Source organism: Xenopus laevis, chromosome 6S, assembly GCF_017654675.1.
Source record: "Xenopus laevis strain J_2021 chromosome 6S, Xenopus_laevis_v10.1, whole genome shotgun sequence".
NCBI lineage: Eukaryota > Metazoa > Chordata > Amphibia > Anura > Pipidae > Xenopus > Xenopus laevis.
The window spans coordinates 95,495,579-95,521,125 of NC_054382.1; the positions used below are offsets into that span (position 1 = coordinate 95,495,579).

The following is a 25,547-nucleotide window of genomic DNA, read 5'->3' on the forward strand; positions in this document are numbered from 1 at the left end:
GCCCGGGTTGATACTGCCTGCCCGGTTTTCCAAATAAGGAAAACTGGGCGGGATTCCCTTGATTGACACGGCGATCGACCAATCACTGATCGCCGCGTCATAGCCCCACTCACTGACATCACGGACCTACCCCCGGCCCGGTCTCAGCCAGACATAAAGGTGGCAACCCTAATTACTCATCTTTCCTTAAAATGTGTAATGATCCAGAAAGAAAAACCTTTTGAAAGCCATTTACCTCCTAAAACTGTCATCAGAACTGCAGAGAGTAGTGATGTGCAGGTTGGGTTTTTCCTGACCCGCACCCGTCCTCCCGCGCTCGACTTCCCTTTATAGAGCTGCACCAATCTGATGATGTCACAAAAGGGGCGGGGCGAGCAGATGTGCATCAATAAAGCTGGAAGGCACCATCCGCAAAGAGGGGTGTGAGGTTGGCCCGAATTAGAGATCTTTACAGGTCAGAAGCTGCTCATCCGGTGCAGGGAGTTGCAAGGTAAAAATGCAGCTGTTTTGGAATAATTTATGTTTAGGTGCAGGGAGTTGCAAGGGAATAAACACAGCTGATCTGGGACAATTTATGACCAGGTGCTCGGAGTTGCAAGGTAAAAATGCAGCCGTTCTGGAACAATTTATGATCAGGTGCAGGGAGTTGCAAGGTAAAAATTAACCTGTTTTGGAATCATTTATGATTAGGTGCAGGGAGTTGCAATAAAATGGGAATAAATGCTGCTGATGTTCTGTAAATGTATAACATATAATAAAAGATGGTAAAACAAAGGAAAACCCAAAAGATGTTGATTGCTTTTGTATACAACATACTGTACTACTGTGTAGTAAATGACTATGGTATTTACACTAACTCCTGATACACATTGCCCCCAGAAAATAATAAAATACTTTTAGTAGCTGATTATGTTTTATTTATACAGCAGTTTGATTTTCCTTTTTTCCCCAATTATAGCAGGGCAAGGGAGAGGGGCAAGCAGTAAAGGGAGGAGGATGGACAATGAACAGGGCAGAGTGGTTTAAATGAACAAGGCAGAGAGGGAATGAACCGAACACTGCAGGGAGGGTGTTAAATGAACAGGGCAGGGAGGGGGTTAAATGAACAGGGCAGGGATGGGAGGGGGAAAGGAACAGGACAGAGCAAGACAACAAGCAGTAATGGTGATTTGATGTCTGCAGGGAAGGACTGAGTGTGACATCACAAACACGCCCACTCCTGCCTCAGTGGCTGCTGCTCCGTAACTTAGGCAGAAGGTGCTGGCGGCTTCAGTGCCTGACAATGGAAACTCCCGGACATGAACCTTGCAAAGGGGGAGGGCTGAGCACAGTTTTAAAGCTACAGACGTTTGTGACCCAAAATGTTTTAAATAAAAACTATTTTTTCTATTTTACATGATTTGTTGCATTGTGAAAATATATGCTATACGTCCCCTACTCCCCTTTAATGTTTCCATGATTTTCTAGTAGAATAAAGGTATGAAGATTAAAATTACAGAAAGATCCGTTATCTGGAAAGCCATAGGTCCCAAACATTATGGATAATGGTTCCCATATTTGCTTTTAATAGAGTCTATGGGAGACAGCCCTTCCATCATTCGGAGCTTTCTGGATAACGAGCCTCCAGATAACGGATCTCGTACCTGTAATAACAATAATATATATTTTAGCCCATTCAAGGAGAAGGAAAGGCTAAAATGAAGTAAGCTTTATCAGAAAGGTCTTTGTAAATACACCAGTAAACCCTCATGCTGCTCTGAATCCTCTGTCAAAAGAAACACAGCACTTCTTTCCTTTTATTGTGTAAACATGTGCTTCTGTATCAGACTTTCTGTTTACAGCATAAACTCCAGGGCAGGGCTTGAGCATGCTCAGTATGCTCCTCTCCTGCTGCAATCCGAGTTTAGAGCTGTAAGTGAGCAGGGAGTGACTGAGGCAGGAAGTGATGTCACACCAAGCTTATATGGCAGCTTCTATCCTAAACAAACAGAGACAGTTACTAGAGCTGTTTACTCAGGTATGGTAAAACATTCTGCAGAATAAATATAGCGTTCTAGCTTGCACTATTGTGGCGAATCTGCTGGCAATAAACTTTCCTTCTCCTTTAAGCCCATCACTGGGAGTGTGCCTTGACACAAGCTAAATACAACTGAATAGGAACATGTCTCAGTGACATGACATTTTCCCAATCTGTAAGAGAACGAAGTAATAAAAGTGTTTTTGAATAATGCTTCCAATTTGCACTTCCCATGGCACATTTATACAAAGTATGCCCCAGATGACGGGCACAAATCGTATGTGAGGAATATTACATTTGTGATTCACCATAATGTAGGCACATTTCAGCAGTGTGTGATTGCTAGCAGTTCCACATTGGCTGGTTTAGTGAAATTGCAGATTAACTGAAGTTCGGAATATATGATAGGATTCAATGCTTTGTGCCAGCAGGTATAATTGTATGACAGTTGCAGAGCTGCAGAAGAATGATATCTGGAACAATATCTTTGCACATGTTTCATTTACAAAGCATGCCGCACATAACATTTTCTCGGCTCTAACTAGAAAATGAAAAACACTTTCACATAATGGTAAATTGAATTTATTTTCTCTCGGAAAACAATTCCAGTAATCTCCAGGTTCAGACCGCAGAGTAAACATTAATAACAGTAACATACAGGTTAGTCGAACGGATTCAAAGATTTGGCTGTGTGAAATCGTTAAGGAAAAGGTTTTCAACACACAAAGCTTCAAATTGTTTCAGAAGAAAAGTTTCTCGGACAATCTACATAACAACTATTGCATATATGATAATGCTATCTGTCATACCGCAAGGCTTACAAATATATATTTAAATATATATTTATATGGGCCTTATTCAAGATACTTCTCTGTGTAGTGAGAAAGGGTTTTCTTGTGCAAGAATCTTCAGCTGTAGTATAAAAAATTATTTTTATATATAGCTGTATACTAAAGTGTGGCTGTATAAACCAAGTCCCATTGGAAAGCTTGGTGCCTTTATTAGAACAATCTTGTTTCTTGCTCCTCTGTTAAGGGTGCACGTTTGCAGTATGCGCGCTTCTTCCACGACGGAGTCTCAACTTCTTTCTTTGAATAGGGCCCAAGTCGTCTGTCTTTAGAAGACCATTTAAGTATTGAACAGAATAATACATGTGCAACACTGTATATACAATAATCTGATCCGGTGCTCGAAAGTCCAAACACATGAACATCCAATCCATTAATACAAGTTTTATGGTAAAATACAATGTTTTGATTAATATACAAGAACAATCAAAGTTTCGTGCAAGGAATAAAACATGTTCCCTTTTTCTTCATTTTCTTTTCTTTACTTTTCTTTCTTTTTTTTTTGTTCCACCAAAGAATCATTTGATGATCTGGTTGTGCACTAGCTGCTGTGCTGGCTCATTGTGTGGTTCTGAAAGAAAACAAAAATGAAACATTATTATCCATATGACCAGCCTAGGCATAACCGGATTCTGCAATATTAAACGGGTTTTAATCAACCATTGGAATACAAGTCAATATAAAGGCAAAATTATCATTTCTTGAAATAAGGTGATCTATGTTAGATGTTGGGTATGTAATAATCGGTGCAGGTTTATTCATGTTTATTTAATCCTGTGTCCAAGTGCTCATTTGTCTGACCAAATGAAATCTCTTAACCAATATAAACTTAGTACTTCCAGTAACACTTACAGATTATAAAATGTTCTTATTTAAAAATATTTAAAAAAAAAAGTGCAAAGTGCTTATAAAAATTCACTCTTTTTTAAGCACTTTTGCACTTTCTTTTTACATAAGAAGAGTTTATAATCTTTAAGGGGGTTATTTATCAAAGTCTGAATTTATCTCAATATTTTCTGAAAAAAACTCAGACCAAATCCGCATGGGTTTTTTGGCTTGTTTATTAATACACTTTCCCGAAAATTTTGTTTGCGGGGAAAAAATCTAAAAAAATTGTGAAAAATCAGATTTTCATGATTTTTTTGGATTTTTCACCTGATTTTCACGATTGTTTTGGATTTTTCTCCCAAATAATCAGAATTTGGCCGAAAAACTTTGGGGTATTGCCAAAAACCCAGCGCACATCAAAAAAATCATTGGGACTTCTCCTGTTGACTTTTATGCAACCTCGACAGGTCTGAGATGCCGGATTTTCAGATTTGGACTTTTCCATCCTCGGGGTTTAATAAATTCCGAAAAATTTATGATTTTTTTTAAAAGTCCAATTTTACAAAAACAAATCACGAATTTTTCGTGATTTTTGCATTCGGAGTTCAGTAAATAACCCCCTAAGTGTTACTGAAAGTACTTAGTTTATATTGGTTAAGAGATTTAATTGGGTCATCAATACCCAGTAAATTGATTGTTTATTGGGGTCAAAATTTCATTTGCACTGAGCACTTTCTTTAAAAAGATTCATGAATGAAATAACAACACAACACAACACAAGTGATTAGATATTTATTGGTTATTAAATGACATTGATTAGGAATATTTAATGAATTTTGGAGAATTGATTTTAAGGTGATTCATTTGGTCTATTTAATGAATTGGTAATTGGAGTTTTCACAATCAATCTTACCTAAGTGGGAAATATATGGGGTACTTTCTCCTTTTCTCTCTAAAGCCATTTTCTATCTTTGTCATCTGATTTACACTTATTCCACCAACATACTCCACTCATGGGTGTTGAACTCTTCCAAGGATATTCCCATCTTTGTTTATCTGATCATCTTCTTATTCTATGCCAAGCCGCTATGCTTTACCGTATGTTTAATGACTGGGAGAAGTAACTCAAAGGCAGAACATGAAAGAACTTTCTCCACAAGAGTGTAGCTCTACCTAAATAGTGTGTTTCTTATTCTAAATGATCCCAGTATGTTTTATGGATAAAGTAACATTAGCAATGCATCATGGCAGATACTTAAGTCAAAGAGCAAGCAAGATGGCAGCAGGATTTGTGCTTTCACTGGGAAAATGAGCAGATTGCATCCCTAGTACAAACCATACTCAGCAACTGAGTCACTGGCTGCATGCCTTCACTTCTGTCTAATCTCTTACATCAATTATTACATCCTCATTAATTTTTTAAGGATGGAAATCTAGAGCCACCGTCACTTGTGGTGGGCCCTGCCAACTATATAGAATGGGGCTCCAATTTACAGATATGGGTGTCTAAAGAGACCAAACCCTCAATTCCTATGGGTGCCCATGGCTAGCAAAAGATCTCAGGTATATTCTGTAAGACACGGTCTTAAGGAACAGTTCAGTGTGAAAATAAAAACTGGGTAAATAGATAGGCTGTGCAAAATAAAAAATGTGACTGGATGTTTAACATAATAGCCAGAACACTACTTCCTGCTTTTCAGCTCTCTAACTCTGAGTTAGTCAGTGACTTGAAGGGGGGGCCACATGGGACATAACTGTAACTGTTCAGTGAGTTTGTAATTGATCCTCAGCATTCAGCTCAGATTCAAAAGCAACAGATATGACCCATATGGCCCCTCTCAAGTCACTGATTGGTTACAGCCTGTTAACCAATCAGTGGAAACCAAGAGATTTGCAAAGCAGGAAGTAGTGTTCTGGCTATTATGTTACACATCCAGTCACTCCAGCCTTTATACATTACATTTTGGCTAACTAACTATATTAGTAACATTTTTTATTTTGCACAGCCTATCTATTTACCCAGTTTTTATTGTTATACTGAACAATATTCCTTTAAGGCAAAAGCTACAAAGATATGAGTGCTACTTCATTCATTGTTTAGACTGCGTGGGGCACAAACATTTGCCTCTCCGGCTATTATCAAAATACAACTCCCAGCATTAGTAGTTACTGGGAGTTATACTCCTACAACAGCTGGAAATTACAGGTTGGAGAGATCCAATGTAAAGTGTTACTAATTATTTTGCCACACTCTACCATTAGCCAAAAACTGCATCCCTGTTCCCTGAAATAAATATGTTTCTGGGGCACAAATGGCTCCCTTCCAATGCAGGCTACTACTGCTCTATGAGGTCCCAAGCTGGTCATCCCCTGCAAGCCCTAAAAATAGTTTTTAGATGTAGGAAAGTGTACCCCTATTAGGGTTGCCACCTTTTCCGGAAAAAAATACCGGCCTTCTTATATATTTATAATTTTTTCCTATTAATAACATTGGGATCAACCATAATTTTTACTGGTCCGGCCGGTAAAATACTGGTCAGGTGGCAACCCTAACCCCGATCATGTATACACGGCTGCATTACCAAATCTATGAGCAAAGTGGGGTGAAAGAGAAGAGGAGATATACAGGATTCTCTCTGCAGCAGGTGACTGCACCAGATCAGTTGGTTTTTCATTTCATTTAAGAGCAGAAATAACCATAATTCAGCTATATTATCGGTGCACCCCTATATATGCACACTACAAACGATGGAATCAGAAATCTATAATGTTCATGTTGCTGCAGAACTACAGCTCCCAGGATCGGCAGCAGGAAAGGTTGGCATGGATTTACCTATCCCTGCCATTATTATTTATTCTGACACAAGCAGCCCTTGGTCTTGCAAAACAAAAGCCTTTTCACAATACTGCGCTCTCTCCCCCCTCTCGCTTACAAAAGCAATTGGTTTCCAACAGTCTGGATAATAAGTCTTTTGACCTGCATTCTACTCTGACCCATTAAGGTCATGGCTATGCTCAGACACAACGCTGATTTCAGAAATGCCTGCAAGTCCTCCATTTCATCTTCTGCCCACTCGGAATGAAGCGCTCTCTAAATCCGTGTGCACAGGTCCCATCTGACTACAGAGACATCCCTGTTGTGGGCAATGAAGGGACAGAAGCTTCTGCCTTTATTAATGAATGCAGACCATTATGAGTCTGGCTGGCTCCTGCACGGCTCCCACAAGCATATACTGTACGTGACTTAAAAAGCTGTAATATTGACACAAAGCAAGTTGGGCACCCTAAGGAAAATTGCTCCTTGGATACAATGTAGGCTCATAACCGTTATAAGAGTACAAAATCAAATCCACTGGGATCAGCCTGACAAATACAGCTTTCTGCCGACTCCCAGAGAATTACAAAGAATTTCTTTGTGAAGGAATTCTCAAGGACAGCATTAAACTGAGTTTTGTAGCTGCTTTTTTGGCTTAGTGCTAAATCGTTTGCTTGCAATCGATGAAAGTGCTATATCATCTGCATTAATCCATGAATTTGGTTCGATACGTGCTCTATTAAATTATACTTTCTAATTGAGATTTTCTCGCTCGGTCCTCTGCTCCACGGTATAATTCTTTAATAGGTACAAAGCAGAACAAAAAAAGTTCTGGAGCCTTTGCAAACAGGGAAAATTAAAACAGTTAAATCTAACCAGACAGATAAAGTAAAGCAAAATGTCATTTTTTTGTGAGCTCAGGTTTTAACAGCCGCAGGGAGTTGCACACAGGGGAGAGCCATATACATAGCTCACAGCCAGCCAAATAGAGAGTGAAGGCTCTTCATATCAGAAAATATATAGTATAATCCACCCTGGCACGCTCATTCCTCTCTAACAGCACTGCTTCCTCTCTAAGATCCTTTTCTTTCTTTTACAGAGAACATAGTTATGGAAAATCTGTACACACAGGGACCTAAAACATTCATTTACTATATATCTTATTCATGAACACCGATCAAATGCAATGTTCCCTAAATCTATGCTACTTTACAAAGAGTCTTAAGCTACAAGAATGATATATCTATTCATATACACATATATGCAGCTCTTTCCCCTCCCTCCTAGACTGTTTTTATAAAGGACCATTTACTGACAGCAGGGCAGGGTACAAAGGGCAAAACACAGGCACAAGCCAACATGTTTTTCATACTTTTTCCATGCCCCACAGTCAGTGCCTATGGTCATGGAACTCTGAGGGGACTTCTTATATCCTCAAATTTACAACAGGGGGTACATAACTTATTAGAATACACACAAAGCCTTCTAAAATCAGAAGGTATTTACTTGTCTCATGCCATACATACAGCACTGCCTAAATACCAAAAATAAGAGTTTTTTAATTCTCCCACAAGACATCATGGCCAGAGACATGCAAATCACTCCTTTATGTCCCTTTGGCCAACTATGCACCCAGAACCACTGGTTTTATAGCACAGATACAGCCTATTGTTTCAGAGCCATAGATCCAAACTTGCAGACAGCCAATCTTGTTGGAGGGGTAGGACTTGGAGAGCAGCGAAACAGAAAACCAAACCTGTTTAGGGTGAGATGGGCTAAAAGGAGCCAAAAAGCATTTCACATTCATTTACATGCAAAGGGAAGCCTTCTGAAAGGAGTGATTTGCATGTCTCCGCCCATAATGCCTAATGGGAGAATTAAAACTCTCATTTTTGGTATCTAGGTAGTGCTGTGTGTATAGCATGAGAGAAGTAAATATCTTCTGATTTGCTTTGTGTGTATTCTAATAAGTAATGTACTCCCTGTTGTAAATTTGAGGATATAAGAAGTCACCTCCGAGTTCCATGACCTGTATAAAAGAACTTGGTCTTCAGCCTCTCTAAGGTAATGAGACTCCAAGGTGACTTATATGTTACAGTAGAACTACATTATTCCCTGTAGTTAAAGTACAGTACAGCACTAGTCTTTTTTTAGTTTAGTTTTTTTTATCCTGGCCTCTTCAATTAGCATTCATCTAGGAATGAAGGAAATTAAATTCTCAAGAGCATCCCCTGGCCATTATGTTTGTGGAGAGCTAAGTCCGATCACTTGGCTGAAATTGTATTTTTAAAGAATGACACGACCTAGCCTAGAGCACCTTTCAGTATAACCAAGGATCTAATACATATATCACTGGAGATTCACCAGATATTGTAATTTGGTTTAAATCAGAGATTCATTTAATATTGGGTAGGTTTAACCTGGACCCAATGGGCAGAGATTTGATGCTGACTCATTCCATTGGTTCTGGATAATTTCTCTATACCATTTGTTATGATACAGGACGAAAAGCTAAATGGGGGAACAAACTTAATAATCTCTTCCAAATTAAGAACTTCCAAATTATGTTTCTCCACCTAGTCTACATAAGACTCATCGGACATTCTACAGAGAATCTCGAGCATGGGGCAAATTCACTAACCTGCGGAGTTGCGCTAGCGCAGGCTTCGCCACACTTCGCCATGGCACCGCTAATTCACTATAAATCCGAAGTTGCGCTCAGGGAGGCGAACGGTAGTGAAGTTGTGCTAGCGTTAATTCATCAAGGAAAGCGAAGTTACCCTAGCGATGCCTAATTTGCATACGGCGCCAAGTTAAAGTTGAATGGACATATATGTAACAGCAAATACATAACACTACACAAGCCTGGGAAAGCTTCATAAAATAAAATAGAGTTATTTTGCCCTATACATGTGCCCACTGTATAGTTTAGGTGCCATATGTTAGGAAATGTAGGGGGGAAGGAGGGTACCCAAAAAAATGTACGCTCTTTTTCAGCCTATCACCCTTAAAAAAGGAAAAGATGCCAGGGTTTTTTGGGACTTAGAAAAAATTTAAACTTTTTTTGAAGCATTCGCTATCTACTCTATTGCACTTCGCCTGGTCTCAGTTGACGAAGGCAAGTCTGGCGAAAGAGTTAACGTTCATGAAGATCCGCAAGTTAGTGAACTAGCGTAGTTACGTCCCTTCGCCATAGCGCAACTTCGCCTGGCGTAAGGGTGCGAAGTAGCGCTAGAGTAGGTCCACTTCGCTAGCGAATTTACACCAGCGCACGTTAGTAAATCGGCGAAGTAACGAAATGACGTCACGCTGGCGAATTTGCGCCGTTAGTCACTTCGCCCTTTAGTGAATCTGCATGCATGTATCAACAAATCTTCCTGAAATAAATCAATGCCCTTTATTAAACATATTTTTTTCACATTCCAAATAGTGGTTAAACCACAGTTACAGAGATGTCCATGGGCATTAGACAAATGAAGCCATCTTCCCATTGCACCCAGGAGACCAAAACTAATATCAGATGAACATCTGGCATCACCTTATGGACTGACAGATTCCACAGATGTCCGTAGAGTTGAAATACATTCGTCGAGGGGGTTGGGGGGTGGATGACAGGGACTGGGGCACATTTCAGGAATGTATATACAATCTGTTAAGTATGAAGGGAACGCGGATCCTGTATAATATATGAAAAATGTGCACAGCTCCATTTGGAGGCATGAAAGTTGATGGAGAGACTACTTGAGTACATTTGTGTGCACATTTCACATTAGTGTCATTCCTTTATCAATAGCCTGAATTTACTGTTATTTAATGTAAATGCTCTGTCTTTATCATGTCCTCATACTGGGGCACATATCACCTCAACTCATGCTACAAAACTGCTGGGAAGACCAGCAACATATTAACAATGGACAACATTTACTGGACAACTGCTAATATAATCCAATGAACCCCTCCAGAAGAAGCATATATATTGGAATTTCATATATAGGGGCAAGATATCCCTCACTGGATTTAGATACATTAGTAAAACACATTGTTTTGCTTTCTACCACTTATACGCCGAATAATTATACCCCCATATGTAATAAAGGGTACTAGGTTTGCCAGTAACCCATGGCAACTGCTTTTAAACAAGTGACCAGTAAATTCTACTTGCGGATTGGTTGCTATGGGTCTCTGCACCTGGGCAAACTTAGTGCATTTTATTGCATAACCCCCTTAATCTGACAAGTTGTCTCAGGGGCTTGCAATACTAATATTTAGGTACAACAGTAGGAAAGCCACAAATATAGCATAGTACTAAAGCAAGTAGAGAAGAGTGTATGTTTCATGAATAGGGGCCCAAGATGCTGCCAGTCTCTGAGAAAACATGGCACCACAAGGACAGTAAGATACATTTACATATCACTTGGCAGTGTCATTTTCTTTCTGAAAACTCATATGCAATATGTTCATTTATTGGAAATTGTTTTAGTCCAGGAAAATCCTGAGTTTTGTTTGAGTAAGGTTCAGCAACTCTGGGGGGGCATGGCTACTATTTGTTAAAAGAGCATGAATCATGAATGATTCTACAGGGAGAACACTAAAAAAGGAGAACAGAATTATTTTAACTTCTTTTGGATAACAACAGAAATTGATTTTATTATGAGGAGGAACGTATTAGAATGAAATTACAGTGTTTGTGAAGATGCTATACCTTGTTGCCATACTAAGCAAGCTTTTATTCTATTTATTCTAGGTCTGAATTGTTTCTTTGCCCTATGCAGTTACAGAATCCTAGAATTCAGGATGAGGAAGGCTGTGCTTGCAAGTAATATATCCTAGGATTAAGACAATGTGTTGTTGAGACAGATGTGTACATGTGCCAGTTTCTGTTCATCTTTAAGTTCCAGTGTAATGTTTAATTTATTGCATTTGGGCTTTCCAACCATACATCTGTGCTCATCTCAGCTGCGTTCCTTTTCAGCTCTTTCATTTACTCGCAAACCAACTCCCTGTCTGGCATAATGCAGATGCCTCATTCCTTCGTGAAAAAGACTTTCCCCAAATGTCTCCAGAAGGCATTTCGTGTTCCTCTGTTGCTTTTCATGCTCCTGTACGCTCAGCTTCAATTAAACTCCTACTAAATATTTAAATGCAGGGTCTGGTAATTGGTTACAAATAACAGAACCTTAAATTAATAATAATTACACTGAAACACTCTGTACTGTTCATGGCAATTGAATGCCTTCTAATCTTTTGGTATAAAATAGCCGATGGAACAATGCTTTTCTATTGTTCATTTGTGTTTTGGAAAAAAGGGCATTTATGTTCCAACAGCTGACATATTCCACTTTAGTTCTTTGCCAGATCCGTGCATTGATTTCAAATCCTGAAGTGACTGGCGGTCTTAGGACTTAAACCCTTGTCCGCTGGATTCAAAAGGTCAACCAATTAGAATGGAGGATACACACAGAGCAGCAATTTGTATGCAAAGGGCAGCCTTTCAAAGACAGATTCCTTGTGTGTACAAACAAATATACAGACATTCTTTAAATAAAAGAAACACTTTATATGTGGGTGGCTTAACTCCAGGATGCCGCTGCACATAGATGTGAACATATAATTTTACTATCAATTAATGGAGAATGTTTCAGAAGCAAACAAAAAATCATAATATAAGGTCCCCATAGGCTTTGGAACAATTTTTAGGTCGAAGAAAAATCATTCAATCGATGGATTAAAATCCTTCTAATCGAACGATATTCGACCCTATGTAAATCTGCCCCTAAATGTTGGTATCCATATGCACACACTGGCTCCAGATGACAAAAAAAAAAAAAAAAGACATTGTTCTGCATCATGCTATTTGAATGAGCCACAACGTATAAATAAGGTGTCATGGTTGAAAGACAAGCCTCATTTCTGTAAGAGGAAGACTGAGACAGATCAACATATCTGCCATCTAAATATGACCCTGTGGTACATGCACTTTTCTACCTTTGTGCATAATTCCTGTACAGTGCTAGTAATGAACAGACTGGGAGGTTTCATTCAATATCTTATTACCTAAGAACCCCAGTTGATTTATTCAAAAACCTGAAAAACACAAAAGGAATCACCAGTTACTAAACCTTTCATTTTACCGTATGGATCACCTGACCTTTCATATACCCTTTGCATACGATCTGAATAGTTAGTTATTCAACCATTAATGCCTAGTAATTGTTTTATAAAAGAATGGGGCATATTTCCCAAAAATGTGCAATCAATTATATACCTCCTGGCTATTTCCTCCTGGATTGAACAGAAACAGAACAGAATCATCTTTTCACCTAAACAAGACCCTACTCTACCCCTTTACTCTTACTACTGACCGATTGTTAACCCTAACATAGCACCTTGTTTGGGGGTACTCTTTGACTCTTGCCGGAACAGCACAGTCAGTGGCTGCCACTCCTTCCTACTGTATATTGCCGGAATCCATGCCTTTCTTTTTTCAAATAACAGCTAAGCCACTCGACCATGGCCACATCCTACCCTACCCAGACTACTACAACCTGCTACAGTCTTAACTTGTAAACTTGTTTTTTATAAACTCCTTCTCGTGACAAAGTCCTTCATTCCTCTGCACGTCACTGCAACTTTTTTTCTTTTATCCCCATACACAGTATTTTAAACTAATTATTCACTGCCTGGGCACACCCAACTACACAGCAGTATCCTGCTTTCTCTTGCTTTTGCTCCTTACCTGTGGAATTCCATTCTACAGAAAATCCTCCTTGAACCTCTGCAGAGCTTAAATAGTGCTGATCTTAGTTTAATTTTGTCAAACTTTTTGGAGGATAAGGGCTGCAATTTACAGAGGTTGAGGCACTGGTGCCTATTTGTGTCTGTAAGTTACGCACCCACTTGGAGTGTAAGCTCTACAAGGCAGGGACCCCTTTCCTCTTGTCTCAACAAAAATACATGTAATGATATTTTTTTATATAGTGCTATCAAGTAGTGCTCTATAAATGAAATCTCCATAGATATAAATGATTTGTATGCACACATGTTAATACTCAATATGTCTTGATGTGAATGTACAGAAGGTGAGAAGAAAAATGTATAGTAGGCTTCAAAGCTTAACAGTTAGATATCGAATGCACACAGATTTCAGAAATAAATATGTATATATGGTCTAATGAGCAATGAAATCTGTCACCTTCTTAATATAAAAATAGGTGGGTCATTGATAGCCTTGGAATATTTATTCTATTCATTTGTCCCTCCTACTAGGTGATGCTATGATCATATGAGCACATTATTTCTCTACACAGAGATGTGCTGTAACTATGGAGAAACTAATCTATGATCCTTCTGTTCCCTGAATTTACTGCTCCAAGTCAATTTTAATTCATTACAACAAAGCTGCATAATTAGGGGGAAGGGGAGCGCTTTTGAGAAGAAGTATTTAATTTGATTGTGAAATAATAAAGGCAGGATCGTGCCTATCAGAGATGAATCTACTGTGCAACATTGGATACTTTGGAATTCAAAGCTAAGCTCTAAACATGCCCCTACTGCAATCCTTCCCAGAGTAAAGAGGCAGGCAACAGGAGGCCAGCTTTATAATCAGTCCTCAAAGGAAGCTTGCCATAAAGAAGTGCCACTTATTCTAATTTAAAGCTAATACAGGCCTTTCACCTTCATAAAATGGAGAGAAAAATAGCTTCATTAGCCTGCCTGAGAAAAAGTGTATATTAACCACTTGCAGAAATTCTGCAAAAAACACGGAACATTGTTTCAAGATGTGATGTCATCAGTGGAAACAAATTGCTTCCTTCCACCCAAAGTACAGGCATTAAACGCAGAGGTTTAAAAGGCAATATATGATAGTATAGCGGACTATGTACTGAACCCTAACAACATGCTGGTTGGCTTCTTCACTGCAATTAACATACAAGAGTGTTCTGTAAATGAATTGTACTCCATGGACAATTAAAGCCCCCGGTGTACCCTTATTGAATGGGTGTTGACATACAAATATCAATATTTTGCACACACACCGGACTCTGGACACCTCACTCAGCTTACTGAATAATACACACTGCAGAACAGTCTCACCCAATGGCAAAAGTATCACTTTCACTCCTTCACACCTTTTCAATGTTGTTAATAGTTGCAGTTAGTTTTCCTGTGGCATGACCTCACATCTCTGGCACTATGACATCACTTGCAATACAGCACATCCTTCTGTTCCGTGCCATTCTTCTTTGCTAACATATGTTACAGGGCAAGAAGCTTATTCAGTTGCCATGATGTTGTGATACAGACATGTTTGGATGTGTGTGAAGGGCATTTATCAAAAAGCAATAGATGTTAATATGGGAAGTTACACGAGATGTTAGGTACAATATCCAACATCTACCAATGATATTTTTCCAGAAAGCAACATTTTCATCATGTAGGGGTGTAGAGAGATTTCTTTTTGTGTTATGAGCCCCAGTATCACCAGATTTCACACTAAGGCAAACATGCCAATAGAAAACATAAACAAATTTTTAGTACTGAAGACTTGTTTAGTAATAAAAACAGCAATAATAAAGGTGGACGGGTGGTGTATCCATGGCCATGAGTCTCATATGAGAATAAGCCAGGATCCCTAAATACAGCTGAACCCTTCTACTGAAGCCCACGCTAACAGCTGCTGAAAGCACTGAATGCCTCTGATCCTTGCACGAGGAAGTGCATTTATCATCCCTTTACCTTTATATATTGCCAGCTGGGACTTTACAATTACACTGCTGTTTTCGGTACATACAGGCAGGTGAAGGATTCTTAAAAGCTTATAGCACCACTGAATTGCAACTAGGGATGCACTGAATCCAGGATTCGGTTTGGGATTTGGCCTTTTTCAGCAGGATTCAGATTCGGCCGAATCCTTCTGCCCGGCCGAATCCTAATTTGCATATGCAAATTAGTTACTTGGACGGAAACCACGTGACTTTTGTCAGAAAACAAAGTAAATGTTGTCCCCTTCCCACCCCTAATTTGCATATGCAAATTAGGATTCGGATTCGGTTCGGTATTCGGCCAAATCCAAAATAGTGGATTCGGTGCATCCGTAATTGTAACTGACATCTAGGACTGTGCAAGAGTGCAATATACTGCATGGGCACTGGAGACTAGTGTACTATACTTCACAGGCAGTGGAGGTGGGCCAGGTAGTAAAGGTATACCAGGTAGCAGAGAAAATAAGGAAACAACTTTGCACAGGACACACTTAAAGGAGAAGGAAAGCTACCAAGGCAGTTTATTGCCAATAGATTAGCCACAACAGTGCAAGCTAGAATGCCATTTTTATTCTTTAGAAAGCTTTTCCATACCTGAGCAAACAGCTCTAGACACTGTCTCTTTTTGTTTAGGATAGCAGCTGCCAAACGGTGTTTGAATATGTTCATTACACAAAACAACAATTAAGCACACAGAAAGGGAAATATACATACTCAATTCTGGAAGGATTTCAATATAAAATATTTGTTAATTTCCCCACCAAATGTGAGGATTTTACTCGTTTGTGATTCTACTAAAAGTCTGAAACCTGTTATTTAGCATCCTTCTCCCCAGTGTCTGTAATATCAGCAAGTAATCATCATCAGCCCCATGCTGACCAGTGAGGTGGGGACACTATAAATCCTCATACGTGTGCAACACAGGGCACTTCCTTGCCCTATATCTGCTAGTCACTGATATGATAACAGACAGATAGCCAACACTGAAAATAATTGATGCTCAGCTTGGCAATTATAAGCTTTAGCAGCCTGGAAACTGTTTGCCTTAGGCAGTCCAACAGACTCCAATATCAGCCCGTACACACCATAACAAAGTATCTCTCACTAGAAAGATAATTAGGTATTCTCATCCATGCAGTCGGGACAAGGAACCATTTCTGCATAAAAGAGACCATCCTAAATAAGTAATAAACAAAATGTCATGTTGTGTGGCCCAAAATGTGCAATTTTGAATAAGGAGAATGGCCAAGGAGTAAATATAATTCAAATTACTGATGCTCAATTTGGGTAATATTGTGTTAGTTCTTCTTAAAAGAATTGAACTGCAATAGTATGCTTTGTGGGCTTTTTCTCTTACTAAATGATAACTATGGCAACTGGATAACAGATGTGCCCACTCGCTAGTATCAGAGCACAGAACGACAGAATCAACACAACATCTGCAAAATCCACATGCTGCCGGCACAGGTTATTCTTTAGATAATGTACCTTTTAGAAGACGGTTTAAACTACTTCAGCCCCTAAAACCAATTCTGTTATGGATATGCTACCTATCATTAACTACTCCTCTTCTATAATGGTTTAGCCCTCAAGCAACTCAAAGTGTGTCCTTTATTTTCTTTTAGTTTGTCAATACTCTTATAATGAAGGTGCTAGCTATCTGTATTAAGAATTATGCTTACTACCTTAACTACCCTAACTATACTCCTCAAGCTTCCACACGCCCAATATTACCTGCTCCCTGCCTGGAAGCCTTAACCATGCAATCTAAGCATGGAGTATGTTATGATGAGCTTTCTTACTTGCTAGAATCTACATTATTTTGTTTACAAATAATTTCGCTTTATAGAGCGTTCAATACCTAAATCTCTGGTGAATATCAGTCTGAGACTATAATGGGTGGTAATATAATTAAATTACCTAGACACCCAAGAAAATAAGCAAACATGGAACCTTGGTTTGATGTCCAAGGTACAAAAAGATTAAACAACTGTATTGTAAGGTGCTTTGTTGGCCCAGGACTCGTGACCCACTGCTTTTACTACTACTGTCTACTGTAGTGACGGGCGCACTTCTCTTTGTTGTCGGTGGGCGGGTTGAGCTCTTCTCCTGCTCTCCCAACCCGCTACCTTCAAATGCCGGCTTCCGACTTCCAGCTTTATAGCCGCTGGCCTGCTTTCTCCGCCCCTTTTGAGACGTCATCGTCGGGACTGGGCTGTAAAACGAACCTGGAAGTAGGATGCTGGCGGGCGCGGGTTGTGGGAGGGCGGGTCCGGGTTAGGTTTTACCCGACCCGCACATCACTAATCTACTGCTCTTGTTTTTAGTTTGAATAATTAGCAAATATGTGATGGTTACTAATCTATTATACACCTTTTTGGTTTTAAAGGCAACAGCCACATCTGAAAAATCATCAGCTTGTGTGCCTGATGAGTGACAAACAGAGATAAAACACATCTCACGGCACCTTTCCATTCCCTACATATCCTGATAACTGTATTATTTGGGCTCACGCATAAACATTTCTAAAGGCTTGTCACAAACCTTTAAACCTTAGGAAAGAGAATACCATATACATATATTGCTAGGCATAACAAACGGCAAATTTGTAGGTAAGTGCCCAGATGTTTCAGCCATCCAAAAGATTACCAGATTCCAAAATCCCCTGCCATTATTAAAGAAAAACTGCTTTTCTAAACATAAACCAGTGTCTTCAGTGATCTCCCACTGTTTAATCACTCACTTAGATAATCAGCTTGCAGCAGATGTAGCGGAAACCCATTGCCGTTCCTCCTATGAAATCTACCCTGCCACATTATTTATATACAGTACAATTGATCTATTTTATTATTTCTCAAAAGGCAGCAGGGAGTCTGTTTAGAAATCTGGTCCTTATACAAAGGCATGGAATAACCAATGCTAAATAATGCCACACAGAGTTGCAGACAATTCGGCTACAGGCCAGAAATGAATCCAATTTTTCATTCCATCATAAATATTTCAGTGCAAACGCTCCTGATTTGCAACAACTGTAGTTAAGCGAAGGGTCTCAATGGCATATTAAAATTAAAATAAAGAAATAAGTGTGCATGGAAAAAAATGTGGGAGCATTAGTAGCTAATTCATTTCTTATTGTTTTGCTGACAAATAGGAATATTAGGAATATTCTTACAAATATTAAACAATTGCGCAGCACGATACAAACAAGCAGGGGAGGAAGAAAAAACATTTATCCTGCTCTTCCTCTGACAGTTACTCATAAAATATCTGCAGTCCATCTATCTTTTAGTACTTCGGGCTCCTCTGGAGAACAGAAAATAGTAGTTTAAAGCTCACTTCAGTGCCGGTCTGCAGGAGATTGCTTTCCACAGGACTCCTGCTGATGGAGGCCTAGGGGAAGAGGCCCGGGAGTTATTCAATCAGCTCAAGACTCTAGGGCGGCTGGGGGTCCTTTGAGGGCTGATTATAAAGCTGCCCTCCTGTTGCCTGCCTCAGAACAGAACAAAATGAGCAGCCTCTTGCTGAGCAGATTCTGCAAGAAGGAATTTCACCTGTCATAGAGTTTGTCAGAATTTCAGGATTTATCTTTGTGCAAAATTAATAAAACACCAGCCCGGATTTCAGCCTGACTACTCAGGCTACAGTATGTCATCTCAGAGTGATCTTTCACCTAAGAAGACTGAAAGCCAAGATAAATCCATTTTTGCCTTACTTAAATTCGGGAAACTTTATATGGTCTCAAATATTGTATCACAAAATAACTGCTCAAATTGTCTTTAATGGAAAAAAAAAAATGCTCTGTGATCATTTCTCGTGAATGATAGTCCCGACCCAGTCTCTGTATAAGAAAGGAAAGTGAAACAGTGAAGCTGGGGAGAATAGCTATGGAAGTGATGGATGTATGCAGAGAAAATAGATTATTCTTCCATTCCTTTCACTCTTTTGTAGACAATATGTAGACAATTTAAATCACTCCTGTTAACTTTCTTTCCTTTTATTTAGGGTTATTTGGATATAGTGAGCCACCCCACATGCATGTCAATATAATAGCTCTATAGGCTCACTTCAGTTACAGTTCTTTTAAAATTAGACTTCTGTCATTTATACCACTGGTTACTAGATGCTACTTTGTATGCTTAAAGAATTCACAAGTTACTGTACCATAGTAAATTGTGCTCAGTACTTACAGTACAACAGTAATAACTACTTAATAGTACTGTATTAGGTCAATGTTTAACAATATTGTTATCTTCATAATAAAGTTCATATCTCGAGATACCAACAAAAGGCCTTTTTTCTTTTATGTATTTTGTATGATTTTCCCCTGATGATGACCTTAACGGTCGAAACGCGTAGGGCCTATGCTTTGGGGCCATAATTATTTTTCTTTTCAAGAAATAAAATGAAATAAATCTTTGCTTTTGTTGGAATGTTCCAGTAACTTTGGAGACTCTTTTGGGGAGTCCTGTAAGTATTGCACCTCACTTTGTTGTGTTGGGTGTGCGCCTTCTATTTTTGCCATTTCTGGAGATAGGCACCAATAGGGATAGTGGTATTTTCAGTTTCAGTGATCAAATGGCACAGTCCTAATACTATTTGGTTTTTATGTGGCTGTTGTAAAGTGTTGTGTAAAGGAACACTGTCTGATGGAAGTCAACAAACAATGTAGGGTCCCATGTACAAATAACATATTCATCAAAGACCAAGACAATTAGGTCCACTTGAATAATTTCCAGATTCCCCTATTTAATAATACAACAGTAGTTTGTACTTGGTGGTATCTAAGTTACATGAATCCATATTGGTGGCAAATCAATCCTATTGTATTTAACATTTAAATGTTTTTGTAGTGATCCAAAGTACAGAAAGACCCCTTATTTGGAAAGCCCCAGTTCGGACCCATACCTGTATTGAAACTAGATTAAAATGAAACAGGTCATATGTATAAATCAACATATTCATCATATATACCATGATTATGGAAGGGTTTGGCACAGTAAAGCATATCTAGAAGGTAATGCCTGAATCGTCATGGAGAATGTGTCCAAGAGAGAGCACTCACTGCATTAACCATCAGATATATTTCAAAGTATATTTATTCGTGCATGGTGCATCAACGCATTTCGGCTCACACCATGCACGAATAAATATACTTTGAAATATATCTGATGGTTAATGCCGTGAGTGCATTCTCTGGACTTTTATTGATTTATTGGTTAGCACCCAGCGAGAAATCCAATGAGTAAGTGCCATTTGATCCCATATATATATATATATATATATATATACACCTGGAAACCTGTTATCCTGAATTATGGAATGCCTATCTCCCATTTTATTCAAATAGTCCACATTTTTAAAAATTATTTTCTTTTTCTCTGTAATAATAAACCAGTACCTTGTATTTGATCCAAACTAAAACATAATTAATCCTTTTTGCAAACAAAACCAGCCTATTGGGTTTATTTAACGCTTACATGATTTTCTAGTAGACTTAGGACATGGTTACCTAAATTATACTATCTGGAAAACCCCAGGTCCCAAGCATTCTGGATAACAGGTCCCATACCTGTGTATGTGTGTGCGTGTGGTGTGTGTGTGTGGTTTGTGCGAGTGTGTGTGTGGTCCCATACGTACGTGTGTGTGTGTGGTGTGTGTGAGTGTGTGTGTGGTCCCATACGTGTGTGTGTGTGTGTGTGAGTGTGTGTGGTCCCATACGTACGTGTGTGTGTGTATGTTGAAATAACTCGCTTTTCTTTGTAATTTTTATTGAAATAATTCATATCAAGGCAAAGGGAGAAATTTGTCCATTTTAATGTATAAATTCATGTTGTGGAATAGAATAAGCCACGTAAATTACATTGCTCAAATGAATTTCACCTTTAACAGAAAATGAGATTTCCATAAAGCAGCAGCACCCAAGGGAGCAGATATGCAGGGTGCTCCCAGCAGGCTGCGCGGAAAGGCATTAACTCAACAGAGGGATAAGGGCTTGCCTAGCGACCAGCCATAAATTATAACTGAAGAAAGGAGCAGAGAGTCGTAGTCTAATTAATGTACAGTTGTTAACTCCTATTACATGTACAGAATGGAAAGTTGTGATATTTACAACCTCATAGTATGCTGAACGCAGTACTTAATTACACTATAGCAGTCCCCTCTACAAATTTAACATTCAAATCCTAAAGCTTAACACAGAAAGGTGTGCCTGCCATGCTACAGGATACGTTATGTAGGATATTGACTAGGACATTAAGCTGCACACTGGCTGGATGTAGCCATATCTATCTGTGTGTGCAGTTGAGTGTGAATTATTCTTTTTCTACTTATCACCATTCCTTGCTTGGGAAGCTATAAATATGCTTTATCCCTAGGAAGCCCACGCGTTGCCCACCCCAGTACCCAGATAAATGGCAGTACCTGCGTCGGTCTTTACAGCAGATTACAATTACATGGTTTTAAAGGATTAGTTTACCCAGCCCTTTTACTAGAAGCTTACATTTTCCATTTATTTCCTTGTTCTAAATGACGACACTGCAAGCACAGCTTTTAAGCACAATTCATCTTCCCTACAACATTTCAGGCAATCACCGTCTCCCTCTGCCGTGCTTTGCTCTAAAACTCTGGAGTCCTACTAGGTGTAGCTTCAGGGCAGAAAGGATGTTACACGCTGTGACTTGCCGCAGTCAATACAATAAAAGAGAGCACTGTGGATTCCTTGTCAATTCAGGCTGAGGACTTAAGCTGCTTGATTTAACAAACTTAATCAAGGACAAAGCATTTCAGTATTTCTCAGAATGGTACGTCCGTTAATTCAGAAGTCCAAATTGTTAAATATGCCTAGATTATCAGGACAGCACTAGAAAAAGATGTCACCAATTCACTTACACCAGCAAGAGCAAGCAGTAGCCCCCCCCCCCTGATAAACTACAACCTACAGACATCACAGTCAAGGCTTTAGCCCTGGGGGAGCAAGTTAACAATGAAACAGGTTTGACATTTCTGATTTATAAGGTTTCGTTAACTATCCAACCGCACAAAGGGCCACAAGGGCCACCAGCTCTGCAGGTGTTTTCTCCATCTCCAGAGAAATGTCTGCACCTGCTCAGGCTACCTGCCATGGCAACCACCTGTCACCACATCAATGGTCGAAATGTCTAGTGATAACAAGAGCGTCTTCGCAGGGAAAAATATGTCAATGCGCAAGCAACCATTGTGTGATGAGCCTTACTGCATCCCCTGTAATTAGCCGAGTTAGTTTAAAAATAATGAGTTCTGCATAAACAAACCATTGCTTCCCTACACTGATGAGTCTGTTTTTAATTTACAAATAGGAGGCATCCATTATACAAACAAAAATAATAATAATAATAAAAAGAATGTTTTTACTTAAAGGAGAAAGAAAGGTTGAAACTAAGTAAGCTTTATCAGAAAGGTCTATATAAATACACCAGTAAACCCTCAAAGTAATGCTGCTCTGAGTTTTCTGTCAAAAGAAACACAGCTTTTCTTTCCTTCTATTATGTACACATGAGCTTCTGTATCAGACTTCCTGTTTTCAGCCTAAACCTCCAGGGCTTGGGCTTGAGCATGCTCAGTTTGCTCCTCTCCCCCTATCTACTCTATTGCACTTCTCCTGGTCTGAGGTGGCGAAGGCAAGTTTGGCGCAAGAGGAAACATTCAGTAAAATGCGCATCTTAGTGAAATTGCGTAGTTACGTCCATTAGCCAGAGCGCAAATTCGCCAGGCATTAGGGAGCGAAGTACCGCTAGAGCCTATCTCATTCGCTAGCGAAGTTACGCCGGTGACCGTTAGTAAATCGACGAAGTACAGATATTACATCACAATGGCGAATTTTCGCCCGCGTTAGTCACTTCGCCCTTTAGTAAATTTGCCCCAGAGAGTGTGTCCAGAGCTTATTACTCAGGCATGGAAAATCATTCTATAGAATAAATATGGCGTTCTAGCTTGCACTGTTGTGGCTAATTTATTGGCAATAAACTGCCTTGGTCACTTTCTTTCTCCTTAAATAAAAATATACAGGTAAGAAATGTATTCAGCCCAAGTCCTATTTACTGAAATCATGTTGATCAAAGGAATACCGGTATATTGCTCCTTTAAGAATCTGCTCCATGGGATCAATTGGCATGTTAAGAAGGCTGGCTTCATTGTTGTTAGCAGCTTTTGAAGCCATGCCATTTTTAAGGATTTAGGCTCAATGAAAAAAAGTGATTGTGTTCCTTAAAAAGGTAATTGTCAATAACAAGATCAAGTAGAAGAGAATGAAGAGTATTCTGGTTTTGTAATGCTCAAACAAGCCCTGAAATACACCAGAGAATGGGGAATTAACAGTGATGATCACCAGTTGCTTTGCAAAAAAGAAATTTAAATTTTATTTTCACATATTTACTTTTAGTATTATTGATACTGATTATTGATGATAGATCTGTAGGTCTTCATTTTCGTTTTTTAGGTATTGTTTACATTCAGGGGAGATTCTCTGCGGCTCTTGCAATGGCATCCCCTCTCGCTCCCCAGTGCTTTTTGCCGCCACTAGTAACTTTCATGGGCGGCAGCAGCCCCCCTGTTTACACTAATTAGGAAAATGCAGAGAGAACTTTTTGGCGCCTCGTATCATTCACATACATCTTAACTAAAAATAACTTTCTTTGCTACACTATGCTGATAAAGGTTTGTGTTGGTAATGTTTGAAATAAGTACTCTAATGTGAAGTACTGCTGCACTCTCTACCATCTCCTCACTGGGCACACTGCTTAATCGCTATTGAAATCGCTACTTTTTAATTCCATTTAGAGAAAATAATGTGTTTCATCATGGGAAATGTTCAACAGAAATCCTCTCATTAAGTTCTGTGACCTGATTATAAGCACTTGTCCTGTCTACTTGTACCTTCTTATTGAACCAAAAAATCCTTGCCATCAACTTGAATTATTTCCGGCGTTAGAGAATGTGGGACCCAGCAAAATGTAAGAAGCCTGGGGCCCCAATTTAAGAAAGTAAATCAGTTGCTACCAATCTGTGATCTGTTGCTGAATTACATCCCATAGAATAATTTCAAATATAGGCATATGATAAAATGAATGTGGACACCTGTTCCTGTAGTTTAACAGCAGCTGGTTTTGGCATAACTCACCTTGCAATCATATGTTAGCACTGGTTTTACTGTGGTCACTTTTAAATCCCTTTACCATCATTTCCTTAAAATAAAAACATATCCTGGCACGGAGCAAGGATAAAAAGCTACATTCTTTAAAAACAAAAAAGAATGTTGCCACTACAGGAAGATTACAAGAAACAAGGGTGAGGGAGATAACAAGCCATTCATCATCAGCTGGTATGTAGTAATAATAAATAAAGGTTTCACCTATCACTAGCATCTCAATGCAAATCTGATTCTGCATTATAACTCATTATTAATGATATTTAATTCTATTCATAAACAGGATTTGATGCAGTGCCAGTTGAGCCCCACCAGTAATGTAGGTAGCTGCAGGGAGTATTAGTATCACAGTGTTGATGGAATATGATGCTGGATAATATTGGCACCAGATTAAAAAAAAATTAGTTAAACTACATTCTCATTCCTCTGTTGCGGTTACAGCAATCAGCCTATGCAGCCATTCAATCAATCACCTGCTCCCTACTCCATTAATAGCCACTGAACCAGCTGCCCACTGTACATAGGTGGCATTCATAAAGTACTGGAAGAATTGTGTCCCCTTTGTAGGGTCAAAAACATCTCATGGTAGAGAAGGTCACACTGATATTTCTAAAACACTAAAGAAAATGTACAGAAAGGAGAGAAAGAAACCCTAACTACAGATCGTGGCCAATGACAGGAATGTTCTCAAAAACACTTAGATTTTTAGAAGTACAAAGCTATCATTTATCTGTCACTGAGCTTTTCTCCAAGTTAAAGGCAATGCTAACATGAAATTACCAGAACACCATAATAAACGCTCAGCAGAGAATTGTAAAATGTCCGGAACAGTCACTGACAGGCTTCAGAGACAAAGGGAACTAGAACAATGAATGGGCTGGGAGAAAAGAGTAAAAAAAAAAAAAAATCTACCAAAGCTAAAAAGCCCAGGAAAAGACACTTTAATCCGGATTTTGCCCTGCGATTCATGTTATTAAGGAGAGTGGGCATGGGGATCCCTCTGTACAGAAGAATTTGCTAGCTAGTCAGAAGGTGGTGTCTGTGCTAATAATTCATTTCTGCTGTTATCTTATTGACAAGTCTGGGATAAATATGC

At 39.1% G+C, this 25,547-nt stretch overlaps 1 protein-coding gene across 5 annotated transcripts in view; it reads right to left on the bottom strand.

Annotated features, from left to right (window-relative positions):
- Positions 1-2,583: 2,583 nt before the first annotated feature.
- znf521.S (zinc finger protein 521 S homeolog) overlaps positions 2,584-25,547 on the bottom strand; it is a 211,135-nt gene continuing 188,171 nt past the window's right edge. For all 5 annotated transcript variants that reach the window (XM_041567127.1, XM_041567126.1, XM_041567129.1 and 2 more), the window contains 1 exon segment: positions 2,584-3,436. In XM_041567127.1, the coding sequence (XP_041423061.1) occupies positions 3,407-3,436 (30 nt within the window). In that variant the 3' untranslated portion in view covers positions 2,584-3,406.